This window comes from Haemaphysalis longicornis, unplaced genomic scaffold, assembly GCF_048455015.1.
Source record: "Haemaphysalis longicornis isolate Haplotype H1 unplaced genomic scaffold, Haemaphysalis longicornis Haplotype H1 scaffold_3, whole genome shotgun sequence".
NCBI classification, from domain to species: domain Eukaryota; kingdom Metazoa; phylum Arthropoda; class Arachnida; order Ixodida; family Ixodidae; genus Haemaphysalis; species Haemaphysalis longicornis.
In genome coordinates this window covers 92,766,151-92,785,858 of record NW_027526335.1, presented here as the reverse complement: position 1 = coordinate 92,785,858, position 19,708 = coordinate 92,766,151, and the positions used below count along the sequence as shown (strand labels likewise).

General features: G+C 47.1%; 1 protein-coding gene across 1 annotated transcript in view; it reads right to left on the bottom strand.

The window, feature by feature from the left end:
* LOC144174875 (proton-coupled amino acid transporter 1-like) overlaps window positions 1-18,471 on the bottom strand; it is a 60,385-nt gene extending 41,914 nt beyond the window's left edge. The window contains exon 1 of the mRNA XM_077703827.1: window positions 18,324-18,471. Coding sequence (XP_077559953.1) covers window positions 18,324-18,383 — 60 coding nt within the window. The 5' untranslated portion in view covers window positions 18,384-18,471. The remainder of the gene's footprint in view (window positions 1-18,323) is intronic.
* Window positions 18,472-19,708: the final 1,237 nt, after the last annotated feature.

Here is a 19,708-nt window from a genome sequence, read left to right as displayed (position 1 = left end):
CAGGGCGCGCCCCCAGAGCTCGGGAGAGTTGTACGGATTCGATTTCGGGAGAGGGTGGGAAGGGCATCCACCAACCTTGTGGAAAAGAGTGCAGTCTGCTCCACAGAAAGGACAGCTAGGGGACGTAATTTGCGTTCGCGGCGGGATCTCTCGCGTGCTCTTCTTCTCGCCGGTTCACGTGCGCTCGTGCCTTGACTGGGGAGCACAGAAAAGCTCGCGCTACAGACACCGAGTTCGTGAAGCCGGTCGCCGCGTGCTGACGCGGTCCACTTTGGGAGAGATGTGAAAGCCTGCGGACAAAACGATCCAGGCCTGCCAGTCATGGAGAACTTACAGCGGCAAGTCCGGAAATCCATGTGAGGTGCAACATCCGGGTCCCCGACGAAGGGAGACATGGGGCGACAGAAGAAGAGCGTCACACCCGAAGAGCCGCTATACTCGAGAACGGACGCGACGACTTCGGTCCAATCTCGAATATCGCGCCGGTGAAGCGGCGGCGCAACGTCAGCGAGTTGCAGAAAGATCCGAAGTTATACGAGCTCGCGTACGTTGTACATACTTTAATGACCGAGCGCTCATTGCTCTTTAGGGGGATAACGACCACACCGCGCAGAAAACTTGACCGAGTCTCCAAGAATAACGACGCATAAACTTAGCCGAACCAAGAATAAGCTAGGTGGGGCCGCCAGCTCCGCTGTTTCTCCAGCCTTGCACCACTAGTGCAAGCTGCACCATTTTTTTAATGTTAGTTTAGCCACGACTCCTGAGTAGTCAATGAACGCACGTTGAGCTACGCGTCGTTTACGCTGTCTTTTCGTCGACTAGCGTGACACTGGGCATCAGTATCGGTAGGTCCGTCCATTTTCTGACACCATTGGAAAACAAGAAAGGCGCGCCGTTTGGAGGACCGAACTTTGCATCATTTTAGACCCCCTTAGATTGCACATGGCATTTTTACAGCGTAGGTTTCAGCTGCTGTGAGGTTTTCAGTGGCGAATATATCGTACCGCGAGAAAATGCTTTGCGGTACAGCCAGCCTTGTGACAGACGCCATCAATGTCAGCTTATCCGTCTGATTCAGAAGCAGCCGTCCATCTCTGGTCCCCTGCGCTCAAACTAGCGCCTAAGTGCGCGAGAGAAGCTGATTGAGGGGGCCAGTCTACGTGATTCGCTGAAATCGATCTGTGGCGTTGAGCGCTCTCTCACCCAGCCGGCGTGGATCGGTTTTAAAAGACGCGCGGCGTAGCGCGTGTTTGCATTCGCGAGTAAGTGAGTTAGTTCTCATAGGAATACGACTGAGAAGTCGGCCACTTTGCCACGGTGTCACCTAATTGTCACCATCACTGCGCTGTCACTTGATATCACGGCGCGCGATCTTCACGGGAATTTTCTTTTTTTTAAACTATTTCGCCTCAATCAGCAATATAAATTGCGCTATACGATACCGGCGACTCCTCGTCAAACGGCGGATAACTTCTCACAGTTTCTACTCCCTCTGTTTCTTTGACATGGCACTTCCATTTATATTGAGTATGGTTGCAAAGCGATCCTGCTAAATTCGGGTCACTTTGCTACTGCACTGAAATATTCCGACACTGAAACAGTGTCATTACTTGTGAGATCTGGGGCGGTGTTCTCGTGTTTGTCCGTTTTGCGTCCGTTTTATTGTGACGTACTTCCAGTTGTAGGCGGGCTTTGGGTTGACTTCTGAGCAGCTGTTTTTGTACGCACATTTTAAACGACTAAACATATTTTAAATTATATTTATGTGTTTACTGTTCCGCCAGCGAACCAACAACAAGACGACTAAAAAATCGTCTGCTCCGAGAAGCCGCGGCACATAGGCTTGCATGGCGCACATCCGGGTGTTCGCTGTTAGCCAATGAGGGCTTGCTAAAAACACCCACTTTACAAACGAACACAAAACGTACAAAACACGAGAATACCGCCCCCGGTCCAATATCCGTTAGTAGTTTGTAGAACATTCGCAGTCCAATATTAGTTACTCGATGGTAGAGCATCCTTTAGCCGGTAGTAATTAATCGAATGTATGTTAATCGTTAGACAAATATTCGCTGGTAGTTGGTGAGGTATTCGCCGGTAGTTAGTAGAATATTGTTAAACATTAGTCGCTACAAAGTATCGAAAGGCGGTCCTGTGATATTCTCGAGTATCCGCCTGCCGGCGGCAAGCCACGGAGTTTAGAAATACGATGCAGCAAGCGCTCGATCCGTGAAACTGTGAAGGCGGCGTCAAAGCACGTGCGTTCATTGACAGAAACACAGGGTGTTGAGCCCCGGCGTGTTAACTGTATGCGACCAACGCTGGGTCCGGGTCAAATAGAGTGTGACAAATTGAAGCGGACAATAGCAGTATCACATGCGGCGTAAAAATCACGCGGCTGATAAGTGTATCAGATGTAGCTCAATTATTCAAACCCTCTGGTCGTAGAATATGATGTGGGATCGTATAAAAAAGAGATGAACCTAATAAGGGAAGAAAAGAGTAAAAAAAAAGCCATCAAACAAGAACTTAAATAAAAAAGCTGCAGAAATTAAGATAAATTGTCTCGTGTGACTTCTTTACAGCCAAATATGGCTTTGGGTAGCGACAGACGTTGTAATATTTTATTCTTTTTAAGTTTTCTTTTGTTTCTTTTCGAAAATGATGCAACTTTATACCAATATGGCGATGAAGTGCCTTTACTTCGCCGATTATGTTTTTTTCTTTCGAAGATGCAAGGCGTACTGCAGAGTTCGTCCGTTTACGATATTTTTATTCGTATTTCCAGCGTTATCTGGCGAGCTTTTTTTTTTCGCTTAGTCATTAGTTTTTGGAAGAAATGTATAAGATGCATGTTTTTGATTTCGTCACGTCATATTTGTAAAAATTTTATTTTTTTCTATTTTTATTATTTTTGTTTTTTTGTTTTAAAATTCTGCCACATTAAAATAATTAAGAATGTTACTTTCACCAAATTGGGCATTACACGGTGTCATGGCTCGGGCATATTCGGGAAAGAACGCAATAAAATAGAAAGCAAATAGAAAGCAATAACATTTTGGAACACACTGGGCGTACTCTTCCTCCTCCTCAAGGCATGGTAACATGGTCAATCATTGTGGTGAAAGCAACCATCGAAAACACGTGAGCTTAAATCGTCACTTGCGGCAGAAAATTTGAAATGTCCCTGCTGCCTTTTTTGATATTAAGAATGGGCATAATCACTAACCTCGTCCATCATCCTTTCCCCTACACCTCGACCCCGAAAATTTCGCGGGAGAATGGTTCTGTTTGCGAGGCTGCGTGTCGGGACTCTTGTGTTCCTTGTGGTTGAAAATACGTAGGAATTCCGTGCAATAGAATGTTATTTATTACGCGGGAATTATTATCTCGTATCAGTATTATACATATACTGTTGATAACGCGCTGCTAAACAGCCCGCCTACAACTCACAATGCTCGTATACATTGCAAGTGTTTATTACAACCAGCAAAATACGCTGCGTATTCCTGGTGATACTTATCTGTATTCATCATGGGTAGGGCGATTAGGTCTCCATACACGCTGCCGACGCCGTTCCGCCAGAAGGAAACAACGCGACAATAAATGCCAATGCTCGCGCATATGCTATTGTGTGACGTCGCTGAAATACACGGCGTAACATCTCGCGAAATGCGGCGACTGGTGTGGCTATTCCGCAGCCCACTTGAGTCAGTGAGCTGAACATCAGTGAACCGCGTCAGAAGCCACCACTGCCAACACGAGAGCAGCGCTCCCCGCATTGCTTAACCATCATGGCAACGAAGCGGCTCACACATAGAACGTTCGAAGGCTTACGTTACAAACTCCGCAGCTCTACGACAACCATCGTGATTACATGGGCCATTTTTCAACGAGACCATTCGCTCCATCCACGTAACTGCCTGCCCACTCTGTGCTTTCTTGTTCCGATTGTCCTTGTTGCTTGACGAAGAGTCGGCTTAAAACGCTGCTGAGGCCCAAGGGCCAGAGGGGCTGCTGGCCGCCACTTTAGGGAAGAGGACTATAATCTCCCTCCCCCCCCCCCTTTTACAAACTACCGGACAAAAACTTAAAGGTATCTCTCTCTCTCTCTCTCTCTCTCTCTCTCTCTCTCTCTCTCTCTCTCTCTCTCTCTCTCTCTCTCTCTCTCTCTCTCTCTCTCTCTCTCTCTCTCTCTCTCTCTCTCTCGCGCGCGCGCGCGCGCGCGCGCGTTATTTTGGCGAGGTGCCCTGAGTTTGCACCACCGGTAGAGGGGTGGGTGAGTGCATCCGTGAGTGCTTTTTTAACACCCAAGCTGTTGAGCAAATTGTTTGTGTATGGTGTCTGCAGTTAAAAATAGCAAGGAAATGCCGAGCGCTCGTGCACGCGCGTCTCGGGTGCACGTTCGTCAAGCTAAGGATTCCCACTTAGGGAGATTGGCCAATATTGGCCAAGACGAACGACACGTCAAGAACCCCGATACAGAGAACCGACGACAAAGGCAAGGAAGCCAACCGCGCAACGGAGACTTGCAACAACAGCACCTACGACGCGTCCTGGGAACAGGCGCTCAGTAGGAGGACCAAGCAGAAGATTAAGAAGGAAATGAAGATACAAACAGCCGCAGCAAAGGACACGCAGGCCCCGGAGAAATTGGAGAAGAGCGCTCCGGAGTTCAACGTAGCACATAAGAGAAGGATTCTAAACCTTCCCAAGCAGGACTTCAAAATTGTCACAAGACCTTAGGGAATGCCAATAAGTTCGTCTCGTCCACGGTGCCCCAAATCACCCAAACTATAGCGAGAGCATGCCCCAGTGGGGTGAAGAACCTTCACTCAAGAGGCCATAGTAAGACCGAAGTGGACTTCCAACATCATCTTGGTTAGCACATCTAACCAAGAAGCCACTAACGAATTTAGAACCATAGAAACCCTGACCATCGGAGAAAGAAAGTATGATGTAAAATCGTACGTGGCTTACTCAGAACAAGAAGTTAAAGGCATCGTTCACGGCTTTGCGCCCGGCACTACCTCAGAAGAACTTATGGACGGCCTGCGTGTGCGGACCATCGACACCAAGATCGTGTTCGCACGCATGCTGGGCAAATCGACCACCGCTCTTGTCACCTTCGAGGGTAACACGTTTCCCCACGCCGTCCACTCTTACGGAGGGGAAATGACATGCTACCTATACAAGGCTACAAGACTGGTCTGCCAAATATTCAGAAAAACGGGGCACAGAGCGGACGTATGCTCAGAACCCAACGCTTAGATCTGCTCGTCATGCGTAGAAGAAAACCCTGCGAAAGATCACAAGAGCATGCCCAAATGCGTGCTGTGCAAAAAGGAACACCACACGGGCTCCAAGGAGTGCGAGCTGAAATTCCGTAGCCCCAGAATCCCACCAGGCAACAGAAGCAAAATTTCAACGAAGCAAAGCAGACCAATATGGTTCGACGACGAGTGGCCAGAGCTGAAACACCACCCGGATCCAGAAGACCGAGAGGACCAACCAGCCCAAGGGAAACCCAAGGGTTCTCGGACCAAGGCCCTCAAGGAGAAGAGAAGCAAAGAAGACGACAGAACTAAGGTGAGCTGGGCAGATGCAGCTTCCCAGGACTATATTAGATGCGGAGCATCTCATGCCCGGGGCTGTGTCCCTCCGTCCCTTGTCGTCCGCCGTCCGCACTCTACTGCGCATGCGTGTCTCTTCAGCCCCGTCAGAGTTTGGGCTGACATCAGCGCAGTCCACTATTAAAAGAAATAGGCGGCGCCCGGTTTCAATCCCTCGACTCTCTGGCCGCAATAGGAGAGAGAGAGAGAAACAACTTTCGCTGAGCCCATTTCAGGTGACGCTCGCAGGCGTCAGACGGGGTGGAACCCTAGTCACGAGTCCCATATGAGTCCAATAGCTCCTGGCCCCTGGACGCGAGCTCTTGCTGCGTCGACAGGTCGGGGCTGGACATCAAGATCTCCCATCGCTCGGGTAGGGGGGGAAGGGGAAGGGGGAGGGAAGGTAGAGGATTCTTGAGTTCAGTACACTCCGCCAGTATGTGCGGCAGGGTGCCCGTTCTGCAAAAAGACGGAAGGCCGCAATAGGAGGTACGTGGCGCTCTTCCCACTGCGCAACAAACCGAGACGGGAGCATGTGCTACGAACGCTCCTTATGTCCTTCACTCATTCAAACTACGTCAAGAAGCTACTGATACAACGAAGGCATGCGAAGCTGAACGTCAACGGAAACGAACTGAAAACTAATAGGAACTTCAGTCGACCTCATGGCTGCTTCGCATACTACTCAGGGTTCCCCTACGGGAAGATGGTGTAATTTTTTTGTCGTTAACCCAAAATGTTTAAGCAAAACAAATATAAGGATGAAATTCCAGCTCTGAAGGAACTTATATTAGACATTAAGGCAGAAAATGTAATGTTAAGGAAGGAAGAAACCCAACCCAAACAGAAACTGAACTTACCCCCTCCACATCGGGCGCTCGAACCATAGCAATACTGGAAGACAATCTATTTAGTCGAATGAACAATAAAATTCAAGAATTTAAAATAGAAGTACAAGTAGAGTTTTAAAAAATCCTTATAGATTGGAGCAAAGCCATAGGGAAGAGAATGCACAAATTTCAATTGACCAGGCGAAGGAACAATTAGAACAGACTAATAAGCGGAAGCTCGAAGACACATGAGCGAGCAAAAATCCAAAACAAATAATCATTGAAAACGACCAAAGCCAAACGGAGGCGGTATCCGGTGCCACAGACTCAGATGATGACCTATAGACGGCACCAAATCCAAGAACAATTAATAATATGGCAATGGGATTGTAGAAGCCTACATAATAAGAAACACTCGTTAGAAACGTACATAAGCACCATAGAACTGAAACTGGACGTCATATGCCCGCAAGAAGTAAAGGTGCAAACTAGTCTCAGAGGATACAATAGGATGGACCTTTCAGAAGATTTGAGAGCAGCCGTATACGTAAAAAAAAGATATAACTTGCCGGAAGCACTACTTATCCACTAGAGAACCGTCAGCGAACTTGGTTGAAATATACCCCACCCAGAGAGGACAGAAGAGTTTCTTCATATTGAACATATACAGCTCTCCCTCCAACCCAAAAGAGAATTTTACCCCTCCTTTCCAAGAGATGACGCGCCTAACCCAGAACAATAACGTCATAATCTTGGGAGACATGAATGCTCCACATAATGAATGGAACTACAACTATAACTCCGCAAAAGGAAGAAATTTAATTGATACTATGGAATATCTAAATCTCCCAAACGATTAATGATACGGCATACCCCACCAGAGCGGTATGCCGTAATGCAAAGATACATGCCCTGACTTGACCATTGTGCCCACCAAGGACAGACTCACGACCTGGACAAATACGGGTGAGAATCTCGGCAGCGATCACGATATAGTAGAGATCAGGACGAAGTCAGACAACTTTAGAAGAAAGGCAAGGAGACAAAAGATCCCTAATTGGGACGTCTTTCGCGAAATGCTAAGAGAAAAAGAAGAAATAGAAGACATAGGCAGCTGGTGTCGTGACATAAGAGAAGCTCTCAAACAGTCCACCAAGAAATTTGGACAAGAGAGCGAGTACCTGTGTGTCGACAACCACCTGATAAGTCTATGGAACAAGAAACAAAAGCTAACTAAGCGATGGAAAAAGAAAAGACACAACAAGAAGCTAAAAGCAAGAATTAAAAAGATCACGAATCTAGCGATACAACTTGCGAATCAGAGTTGGCAAGACTTCTGTGACACACTCAAGAATACCCTAAATACCTCGAAGACATGGGCAATAATTAAAGGTATGCTCAATCCGGAGACAACAAGAAGGGAGACAGGACACAACATCAACAGAGTGGCCAAAGGCTTCGAAGTCCCCAACAAGGAACTTATTAAAGCCCTAAAAGACATATTTGAACTGAACGCGAAAATTGCCCCCTCTACAAGAGAATGCCGAGGTTCCCAAAATGCAAAGCTCGACAGTGACATCACAAAAGTGGAAGTATATCAAGCCATCCTTGCCAGCAAACGGAAGAGGGCGGCAGGAGAAGATAAAATTAACAATAACATACTCAGGAAACTAAACGACTCACAACTGGAAGCATTAGCTGCATACATAAATGAAAAGCTATGGAAGCCGAACCGATTACCTATGCAATGGAAACGCTCGACAATTACGACAACACCCAAACCAGGGAAGACACCGGGTATTGAAAATCTACGACCGATATCACTGACCTCATGCGTAGGAAAGGTGTACGAAAGAATCGTCACGACAAGGCTTCAAAGGCACTTGGAGGAAAACAACATGTTTCCACACTGTATGATTGGTTTCCGCAGTGAAATAACCACCCAAGTCTTTCTACTGCTGAGACACGACATCCTCAATCGCAATGACGACTACGATCAAATTGTATTAGCCCTGGATCTGAAAGGGGCATTTGACTACATGTTGCATGACGCAATATTGAAAGCAGGTGAAAATGCAAGATGCGGCAAGAAAGTTTATGATTACATCAGAAACTTCCTGTCAAACAGAACAGCCACGATTGGCATTCGAAACACTAGATTCGAGCCTTTTCCGAAATGCCAAACAGGAGAACTCCACAAGGGGCCATCGTCTCCCCACTGCTGTTCAACCTGACAATGATTGAAATAGCCAAGAAATTGGAAGAGAAAGAACGCATCGGCAAATCAATCTACGCAGATGACATCACCATCTGGATCAAAAGTGGAACCCTCTCAGAAAAACTACTGATCCTACAAGAAACAATCAACGAGCTACAAGAGCCGATACGGAGAAATGGCCTAAAATGTACCCCGGAAAAAACTGCATTAGAATAAGACCCTCTAAAGAGGAAATTCCCTATGGAAGCATAGTAATTGACAACCAAAACATTCTCTTCAAGCCGACGATAAGAATATTAGGCATGCACATACAAAACGACAAGGCCACCACCACCTTGGACAACCTACAATTGGCCAGAGTCATCCGAAGAACCACAAGAACAAGAAAATGCATTAGAGAAGAAGACACTCTCAAGCTGGTGCAAGCATTAATCATGAGTAGAATTACTTACAGCTTACCGTACCACCACATCGACGCAAATCAACATGAGAGAGTCGACGCACTTATCAGAACTGCCTGCAACGCAGCTCTCGTCCTTCCCATATACACCTCAAATGAGAAATTCTACAAGTTGGGAGTGTGCAACACCTTTCGGGAGGTCACAGAGACTCTTCTCGAAGCCCAGAAAGAACGACTACTGAAAACCAAGATTGGAAAAGAAATACTAAGAGCCGGGTACTCAGTCCACTCGGAGTACATACAGAGAACGACAGAACTTTCTCCTCAACAAAGAGCAAGCCTCAAAATTCCACCTATTCCCCCAAAAATGAATCCTACATACAACAAAGGGAGAAGACTACCAAGAACAAGATACATTAGGAAGACCTACGGCACAGACCCGGACGCAGTCTACACCGACGCGGCAACTAACAGCCGCGGCAACGCCTCAGCGGTGGTATTCAGCTGCGACGGGAAAACTCTAGACTTCCTAATGAGCAACAAACAGAACATACAAGAAGCCAAAACTACCGCCATCTTAATGCCCATAAAGTTGGGCGAGCACAAAAAGAAAAATCTCACCATAATTACTGACTCCACGAGAGCAATTAGAAACCTAATTTGCGGAATAATTCCTAAAACAGCAATGAATATAATGCCTCTGACGCCGAAAGGCACGCACAAAATAATATGGACCCCGGCCCTTCAGGGACAGGAATGAAACGAAAAAGCGGACTCCCTCGCGAGGCAAATCATGGACCGCGGGGTGTCTGAGCATTCATACGCCCTTCCTCCATACAGTGCGGCTACCGACCGACTCCGGTTATGCCGACTAACCAGAAAAACAATGTCGACACCTCACCTTCTACTAGACGCAGAGGAGGCCAGAAATCGTAGGAACATCCAGACCAATACCTACCCACATAAGTCCAGATTAGCACTTATGTTTCCGGATAAGTATTACGAATAATGTTATAAATGTCAAGGCGGATCTTTTCCATGCTGTATGGAACTGCCTGACCATATGGCAACAGAATAATTACAACACATCAATAGAGTACTGGGAAGCGGCACTGTCCAGCTCGGACCTCTCCAGTCAGCGAGAACTGCTGGAAAGAGCGAAGCTAGGGGCTTTCGCCACTGGAGTCCTAAAAATAGAATTCCACCCTTAACTCCACCCCCTCCCCTTCTACCTTTGTTGTGAATAAAGTTTATTACTACTACTACTACTACCACAAGAAACCTCACACCAGGCGTGAGACGGAGTTGCACCGAAGCTGTCCGTAAACCGATGTGCAAAAGACAGAAACTTCATAGGCCAAGACGGCACAGAGTCAAACTTCAGCAACGGCCAGGACGTCAGAATCGGTTGGGCAGAGTCAGCCGTCTTTACCCACTCGGCCACGACTGTGAGTCAAACCCAAGAGTCAAACGGCTTACTCACTCGGCCGCGACGTGGGGAGAGGAATCACGCCACCTGCTCTAGACAGAACACGTGATAGTGTACACGTTGCACCTGCGGCGCCCTTCGTTTCGTGTTTCGTTCGTTCGCTGGTAAAAGAGGACCCCCCCCCTGTCTCGCGTCATCCACGATTGCAGCCGATTTACTTCTTCGCCGTTATAGCAACAAAGATAGAGCAAAGGTCGTTGCCGCAGCGAAGAAGAAGCAAATCGGCTGCAATCGTGGACTTAAGCCGTCGTGTTGGTCGTGAAGGTTACGTACAGCTTTGCTACCTTCACGTCTTACGCGTCAGTGTGAACGCCCTGCATTTTTGGCTGGAGCCAGATACACAAAACATTCTGCAATTAAATCGTATTTGGGAAAAAAAAGCACAGTACCCGTTAAAACACAGCAGGTATACTTTCAGCGGCACGCACTTCGATTTCTACACCACGCTTTTTCATTTCCAACTTCCAAGTCATTCTTCTAATAACCTACATATGTACGTTCTACAGATGTTATATCGTACTGTAGCTCAAACTAGATTTGCTCGTCTTTTCCTGCACCTCAGCTGCGCCGTTTTATGTATCATTCTTCGCCACATTTGACCCCCGAAATATAAATAATGTTAGGCTTTCTGAACGAAACAACCGATTCCTTCTTGCCGCACCCGTTAACTATATACCAAACAAACTAAACTGCAATTTTCTCAACCAACCAGAATTTATTTCCCGAAGCGCATTCTGGGCATTGACCTCGTAACCGCTCAAAAAAGCAGTTGTTGAGTCAGATGCTCTTGGCGCGTCCCTGTTAGACTCACAAACGCCTCAATCTTCACTTTACCCGACTCTTAATGACCTCGTAACTTATCCGCAAACTCCGCCAGTACCTTTACATCACTTGGTTTTGCACCTGTAGCGGTGTGTAATTTTTATATTGCGCAAGCCACTGCTTGGTCTTTTGCACATTCTCTTGACCCGATATGTTTCGGGGCAGGGCACGAAGTTGCGGGTTCGTTTTCCAGCCGCGAGGTCTGTTTTATTTTTTTATATCCAGCAGCAACCTCACATAACGCAAATTAAAGTCTTCCTCGCCCTGCACTTTTTAACAGTGGAGCTGTTTAAGCTTGAGCTTGGTCCGGGGGCGTTAGCAAAAAAAAATCCAAGAAAAAAATCTGCGCCGCTTGTAAAGGGTGCACCACCGCAGATAGGGTATTATAACAGTGAAGCCGGCTTTAGCGCCTGCTTAAGAGTGTAAGAACAAGGGGCATATGCGTGTGCGGTATACGATACCATTTTAAAGGAGATAGTCTTTCTTGGGCTATTAAAACGCAAAAAAATGGCGCATCTTGCACTAAGGGTGGAAGGCCGGAGAAACAGCGGAGCTGGGGGTCAACTTAGCTACTCCCCCACCTGGGTCCGCTTTCGGTGTGGGGTCCTACCGGAATGGCCTTGTAAAATCCGGCTAATCTTGGCCTCACTCCTCAACAGTTAGCCTAGCCTGGCAAGAATATCGCAAAACCTAAGAAAATTTAGCAAGGCCTAGCAGAGCCTAGCAAAATGCAGCTGAACTTAGCAAAACCGGAAGAAACTAGGTCGACACCCAACTCTGCTGTTTCTCCCCCCTTGCACCAGTAGTGCAAGATGCGCCAATTTTTTTCAATACACACCAAGGGCTATGCGTGGCTTCCGCGATGCGCCGTTGCTCCGCCGGCAGCCGATCGCGGAAGCCACAGGCTATGATTCCTGGTTACGATTACAGCCACAATAAGACGACGCCGTTGGTCTTCCTTAACATCGACCTTAGAAAACCGGCCCACCTGTTGCTAGCGGTTTTTATGGAAGGTGTCTACGACGTGGGTCTTCACGCTCATCACGGCCCACGCCAAGAACCGGTGGTGTGATTGAGCACGTGTTTGCCAGGGGAACTGAGATGTTGAACGTTTCTCTTCACATCTCGTATTTGTCAAGTGATTCACTTCACGTAGGTTTATGCGTGTGATTCGCACATTTGTTTTTCTCGCCTACATGAACCTTAAAGAGAGGCGAGCTCGTTCTTCTGGCTACACGTGGTGATGCAGTTTCTTCCGTGGATCATGTTATCCCTACCCCCGCTGCCAGGAATGTTCTTCGCTGCCATGAAAACGGATTCACCTCTCCGCTATTCAGACGCCGTGGCACATTATAGGCTTGGCAGAAGAAAATTCCCGCCACGTCATCCTTGGTTAACCAGACAAGAAGCCACCACTCTTCGGCGATTACAGACACATTCCTATTCCCACAGCACCCTCCTCCATGCTGTCTAACCACTCAGTATCCCTTCCTTTGCAATTTCTGTTCCACACCCGGCATACAAAGTGCCATCAAACTCTAAACCTATACCACTATCCGTTTCCCATCTTCTGAGCAGTGGATGGATCTTCTGGCCGATCTGGACCTTGGGCACCAGCGAGGCTTGGTATAGAGGGCCTGGACTGTAAGTCGCAGCCAATGGGTGTCCCGGAATAGGGATGCCCTTCACCGGGCATGCGCCCTGTCATCAGCACTTACGTTCAACAAAAAATGTTTATTCCCTCTCCCCTACTCTGCAAACAGACAGACATACAGACACAGCTCGGATCTCCCAGCTCCTGCGACGTTCTGTGGGGGGGTAAATGCGGCCCCCACGGTTGTTCCCGTCTCTCGGCTCAAGCATGCCAGGCCCGCGGAGGTTTACAAAATAGACGGACGGGTGGGCGCCCGGAAGGCAGAATCGTGTCGGTGACCATGTGCGCATAAAAAAAAAAAAAAAAATCACGCATCTCCACGAAGTGAATCCTGACGAGTGGACGAAGCACTGGGGATCGCTCTTACCGTAAATCAGCCGTGGCACTGCCCACTCGCGCATGTAAATGAGTGACAACGCGTGTGTACAGTATATACAATTCCAGTCCAATCCAATCCAATCCATTTCAATCAAATCCAATCCAATCTAATGCTCCTCGCGCATGCGCAACACTGTGTACACGGACGACAAGCCCCGGACAAAGCGAGGTCCTAAAATGCTTCGCCCCTAGAAATCCCGCTTCAACAAGAGCGCCTTCTTGTCTGAAATGTTCGCGTGTTTACAAGCTCGGCGGTTCACGACTGCCAACTGCTTTGTTGTTTCCCTCGCTTCCAGCTAAACAGCTGGTCCGATGCTACGCAGTAAAATGCTATATTACTGCGTGGTGCCGCCTGTATACGCGGCTTATCGCACCGCTTACGGCCGTTTTCGTAGCGGGATCCTCAAGCCAACTCAGAACGCCCCCTCAACCCCCCCCCCCCCCCCCTTCCTGTTTCTGTCGTTTTATGCCTACCAAGTTTGAAAGCACTCCAAACCATGTTTCCACCAAAACCATCGCACGCCGTTTAAACCCCAGCTGGAATTAGCTCTTCATCCGAAAATGAAAAAAAAAAGAAGCATTGTTTAACGTATTTGGCTGTCTTACAGGAAAACCTCACCAGTTTGGCGAGATTTACAGCACCTCAATGTAGACAGTATTGTTTCCTTCTATACTTAGATATCGAGTCGTTGTGCCTTCTCTTCTATAACTTTTGTGGCGAGTCACGCCGACTTCCGCCAAGTAAGCGTGACATTACCTTACTGGCCTGTCCCACCAGTGCATCATGTAAATTTGCGGGCAACAATAACGCCATATTTTTGTCAAAGCTCCCACACAACGATCGCGTGCTGCGTCATATGGCCGATCGCCCGATCGCATGCGAGATGAGCGTTCGATGCCGGTGTCGTGTCTGCGGACAACAACACTGGCGATGCCGGAAATTCCCATTAAATATTACGATATCATGATGCCTCACAGGCCCGCACTGCACTAACCGCCATACAGACGCGGAATCCTCGGCATGAGTGTTCTATACACGTGCCGAGGCATGAGTGTTCTAAACAGTTGCTCCAAGCTCTCTACTTCTGGACAAATAAAGTTCTCTCTCTCTCTCTCTCTCTCTCTCTCTCTCTCTCTCTCTCTCTCTCTCTCTCTCTCTCTCTCTCTCTCTCTCTCTCTCTCTCTCTCTCTCTCTCTCTCTCTCTCTCTCTCTCGTTCACACAGGCGCGTGTTTTGAGCGCACGTTTGCGTACTGCCAGCGCATGTTCGCGTCCGCGTGCTCGGCACAGCTGCATGTTTCGCTTTCTCTGGACGACTGAAAAACATTTTGGTATTAGCCGAATTTGCTTAGCAGCAGCGCAATGTGGGGTTCCTCATCGTCGATCATTTTTTAAATGCAGAACATTTCTTTAACTCACACGTAGCCTCCGCCCTCCGTCCGCAACAGCTCAGCGCGCAGGTGCGCCCTCTCCCCCACTCCTCCTCTCCCGCATCACGCTACCCTCCTCGCTCTCAACAACAGGTCCGCACCCCTCCCCCTACACTATATAAAAAAAATAATAGTTATCGGCGACTGGTTTCGATCCCACGACCCTGTGGGCGGAACGCGAGGTACATGGTGCTCTTCCCACTGCGCCACAAAAGCGACACAGAATCAAAGGGTACGAACGCGCCTTATATCCTTGACTCATTCAAACTACGTCAAGAAGCTGCTGATACACGGCAGCAGTTGCATCGATCTCGTCTTCACCAGTTGCTGCAACGCACGACCACTGCTTAAAGACCCCATTAACAGTACACTTTAGCGACCACGAAGCCGTCGTTCTCAGCGTCCAATACAACGACAACAGCAACAAATAAATAAATAACTACTTACAACAACCTACTCCTTGCCTTCACTTCTTGCGTCACAAAAAAAAAGAAAAATTGGGCCCATCTCTCCACGAAGGGGGACTCGAGTCGCAAAATCACGAAAGTAATAATTAATATATGAAAGAAATAATAATAATTAATAGTAATAAGCAATAATAGTTAACCCATTCACTACCACCCCACCACCACCCCCCAAACACTAACGTGAACGCAATACACCCACCCCCTACGCGACGCATTTACTCGCGTCCCCCCTCGTGGGGAGATGGGCCCAACTTTTTTTTATGCGAAAAATTCTCTTGCCTACTACTAACCCCGGATTCTAAGGCCCCGCTGGATGACTGGCCTCTTATATCGCAAGAGAGCTCAAACACGTCATCACAGCTGTCATTAGCGTAAGAAGTAATTCCAAATTATTGGAAGTAATTGCAAGTAACACAGAGTACTTCCAAGTTTTACCAAGAAACTTCAACTGATAAAGGAATTCTGAGTCATTTAGAGTAATTCCATGATTTACAAGTAATAATCTCAGTATTTAGTTAGGCCAAATGCTGATTTTTCGCAATTAAACACAATCGTCGGATATCAGTTCTGCCTGTATTTTTAGTGCCGACAAACTATTGAATGGCAAAGCTATTTATCGTTTTTTGTAACAAACTTATCAGTGGTTCGCGGAAGAAACATGAATAGACGTGCAAGCATAATGTAGGTTAACACGAGACGCCGTTGTTTTGGGGGCTTAGAAGTTAGAACCTCTTATATGTGCCGTTTGAACTGACTCGACTTTGTTTTATTCTGATGCAGTACGTTTGGGTGAACACCCGTAAGTGCGCGGAGACATAGGCACTGGTTGTCTCGTTTTCCATTTTGGAGTAAATGTAGCTTAGTATTTGCAGCCGGCTGCCGAGGCGCTGAAATTTTTCAGCACGCAAACAACAACAAAGCGTTTAAAACCAACCACCTTACTCCAGTATTCCGGCTTTTATTCAAGTCTGGTAAGGCAGTTTAACACTCAGCATCACTAATATTAGTACGATACGGGTGCTTGAACTATTAAAATCTGCCTCCGTCTGTATGCAAGCAGTACTATACAAGTCACGTGCGTGTGTATGACTTTTTTTACCACACGAGTGACCACTGAATCTTTCAAGAATTGAACAAAATTATTAAAGAACCCAGGAAGTCTGAATTCTCTATTATGCTTGATAGGATGCGGATAACAGAAGAATAGTAATATTCTCAGTACGCGTTTTGAAATTCAAGTGAACCTTTCTTGCTGTGTGACCGTAAATTTCGAAAATTCTTCAATTCCCCTTTTACGCCTTTGTAGACACCCGTGAACCACACCTCTCAATTTCATACTGCACCGATAGCAAGTTATAAACAGCGCACAAACTGTTTATAACTGCGTAACCTGAGCCCTTGTACTGCTCCCTTTGAGGGGATATATGAATAGAAAATACAACTTTGTTCAATTTGAAAGAATTAGCCTTTGATAATTCAGCTAAATTGTAGCCACGAAAGACGCGTTGCAAAATTCATATTAGGCGCTATTACTCAGCACGACCGGCTTGACCGACTTGTTACGCGCTTACCCAGCCCCGAGCCGATTTACCATGGCCCCTGCGTCGCAAGCTACCGTTCCTTAAAAACAAGCATGCCGCCCGTGATTTCCCCTCATCCACACATGATTTCTGTGATACGAGTTCCAGCTGCAAGTCGAAAAATAACACCGAGTCGTCGGATAACAGTTCAGACGAACAGCGCTTCAAATGTTCGCAGGCAGGTTTTGTTTCCTTGCGGGAGTATTTCTGGAATTTTGGTGTTGGTGCTAAGTAAAACTACGTATTGTGGCAAAGTTTCCAACAGTGTTGGCATTCTTTCTATGAAAAAAGAACCTACAACGCAGGTTGCTACTTGTACTGAACCATATTTTTGTTGCGTAACAACTCATGCGTGAAGTCTTGCCGGCCATGATTTTACCGCGTCTACCCAATTCCTGCTACTAGGGATTTATCACGAAACATAGGTCACAGTAAATGGTAAGTGTAAGCTCTGACAGCTGCTGACAGTGAACATAAGCGGGCGTTCGCCACCAAGTTTCGTTTTCAACTCCAAGCGGAGTTCATGACGTCGCATGGTTGTCCAAGATCTTGTGCGGGACATTAATGCAAATTTGATCATTTGGCAGGCTTTTTACAGCCCGTGGTGGGGATTTGTTGCTTCCCGTAATGTTAAACGACCCGATTACTGCAAAAGGCCCATCCAAAATTGAGCCGTCTGAAATGGAGGATAGGCTTCACCGCATGGCGCGGACACCACGAGTGCTGACCTTTTTTTTGTATGTGATGAACTCTTGCGTGAAAATCAGTTCTTTGTAGGACCTGTTTGGAAGATTCTGTGCAAAATGTAAATCCTGAAGTTTTTATTAATATCGCCACTTTTTATACACAGGTACTTTTATCCTTTCTTTTGATGCATGGACAAAAATATTGATTTCGACAATTTTCTTTTCACCAGCATTGTTTGTTAAAACATTTTAAAATGTGATTTCGTTGGAAAGAGCATTCAATCTACTACATTTAAGGTCGCTGCAGTATATGCTGAACCGATATATTTAGCAAAATAAAAATTAATAGATCATTAAAGATAGCTTGCTTTTCCCGAGATAACGAAATACCTTTTGAACGAAATTGCTAAGGATGGGGTGATACTCCGTTACGAGCATTTCTATTACGAATGGTCTTTCCTTTAAACGAAATGGATATGCAACTGCACATTCCTTCGAGAAAATAAAATGAACCCTGCCATCTCATCCTCACAATCATGGCTAACATTAATGGTGCTGCCTTTCCCTCAAACAAACAAACAAAAAGAAAAAAAACCACAAACTTCATTTAAACAAAGACCGTCCAGTACAGTTGGAAGCTGGATTCACAGAGTCAGTATCCACGTGCTCACACGTCGTTTCAGCCCTAGGTTTCAGTCAACTGTGCTGCAAGTGACAGTCTGGGCAATGGCCCCCCGAGTATGGCATGAACTCACGTATCGGTACTCTTCGATGAGTCCGGGGCTTCGCCTGCAGACGTACACAGCTGTGCGCATGGCGACCGCTACTTTGCGAACGACTGAAATGATGGGACTGAGCTCGAGCCGAGCATGGAACCGCACGCGTTGGGCACTTTCCACCAAGTGTGCGGGCTTCGCCCCCCTCCACCGCGACTGCCTCGTAAATGCGTCACTTCTCCATAGTATTTTTTTTTTTTTTTATGGCGCAAGGCTTATCGCGCGCGCAGAAGCGTTGAAACTACGTACAGCTGTTGTACGAACAGTGTACCCCGAAGGACGTTCAGGCCGCCAGGCTGGAAGCTTCCGAGCTAACAGAAATAATGCTGCTGCCGCTTCCGTGAATTCATGGGACGACGCTGGTATGTGCTCTCACCATATAAGGGTCGAGGACTCGTTCTTGCAGGAATCGGCAATTATTAACTGCGTGCGTGGGCTGTTTCAAAGCTTGCTCAAACTTCGAAAGCTGATTTTGTAGGTAGCAGCAGCGGTAACGCATACGTTTTCTCAGTTCAACGTGTGCACCCTTGACTTCTTTTGCCCGCAGAGTCGGACCGAATGAGTAAACAGCTCTAAAGGGTGTGCATGTAGGCAGAAGACTTGATCAAACAGAGGCCTAGAGCATGTGATTTTGCGCGCGCCGCAATATAGGGCTTAAAGAAAATGCACCCGTATGTGCAGAGGTACAATGGTCCCTTATTCTTACAGTGTTTTACAGCCAAGCTGTACACTGCTACACCCAATGACCTATGTGTGCAGCACCGGCCCACAGAAACGCCTTGCAGCGCAGCCAACTTTCCCGCGAATTCCCCGTAGCTCTCAATCTAATGTAGATATCTTGAAAAAGGGAAAATCCTACTGCATTTGTCGCTAAGACGACTCTATGATGACGCCGAGTTTCACTTAGTCGTCATAGTTAGTTCACCGCGAAGTTTGTAAACAATTAAAAAATCCCGCCTGACATGTCGCCTCTGAGGGGTTACTTATAGTTACAGAAAACGGCCAGCTGTACCTCGCGTTTCGTGGAAACTATTCCGAAACAAATTATACGACGTTTGACGTTTCAAACTACTACATAACCGCTGGAAGTTTTATCTTATCAGGTATCATGGACAACTATAAGTGGCAGTTTAAATACAAACACGAAGACGTTCTGCTGCTGAGCACGAGGACGCCAGTTCGATTCCTGGCAGCAGCGGCCGCTTTTCGGCGCACGCTAAAGAACCCCGGGTGGTCAAAATTAATCCGGAGCCCTCCACTATACGGCGCGCCTCATCGCCTGCGTTGCGTCGGCGCGTTAAACCCTACAATCAATCAATCAAACACGAATACGCCGCTTTTAAGCCATTCCAGCAGCGCCACAA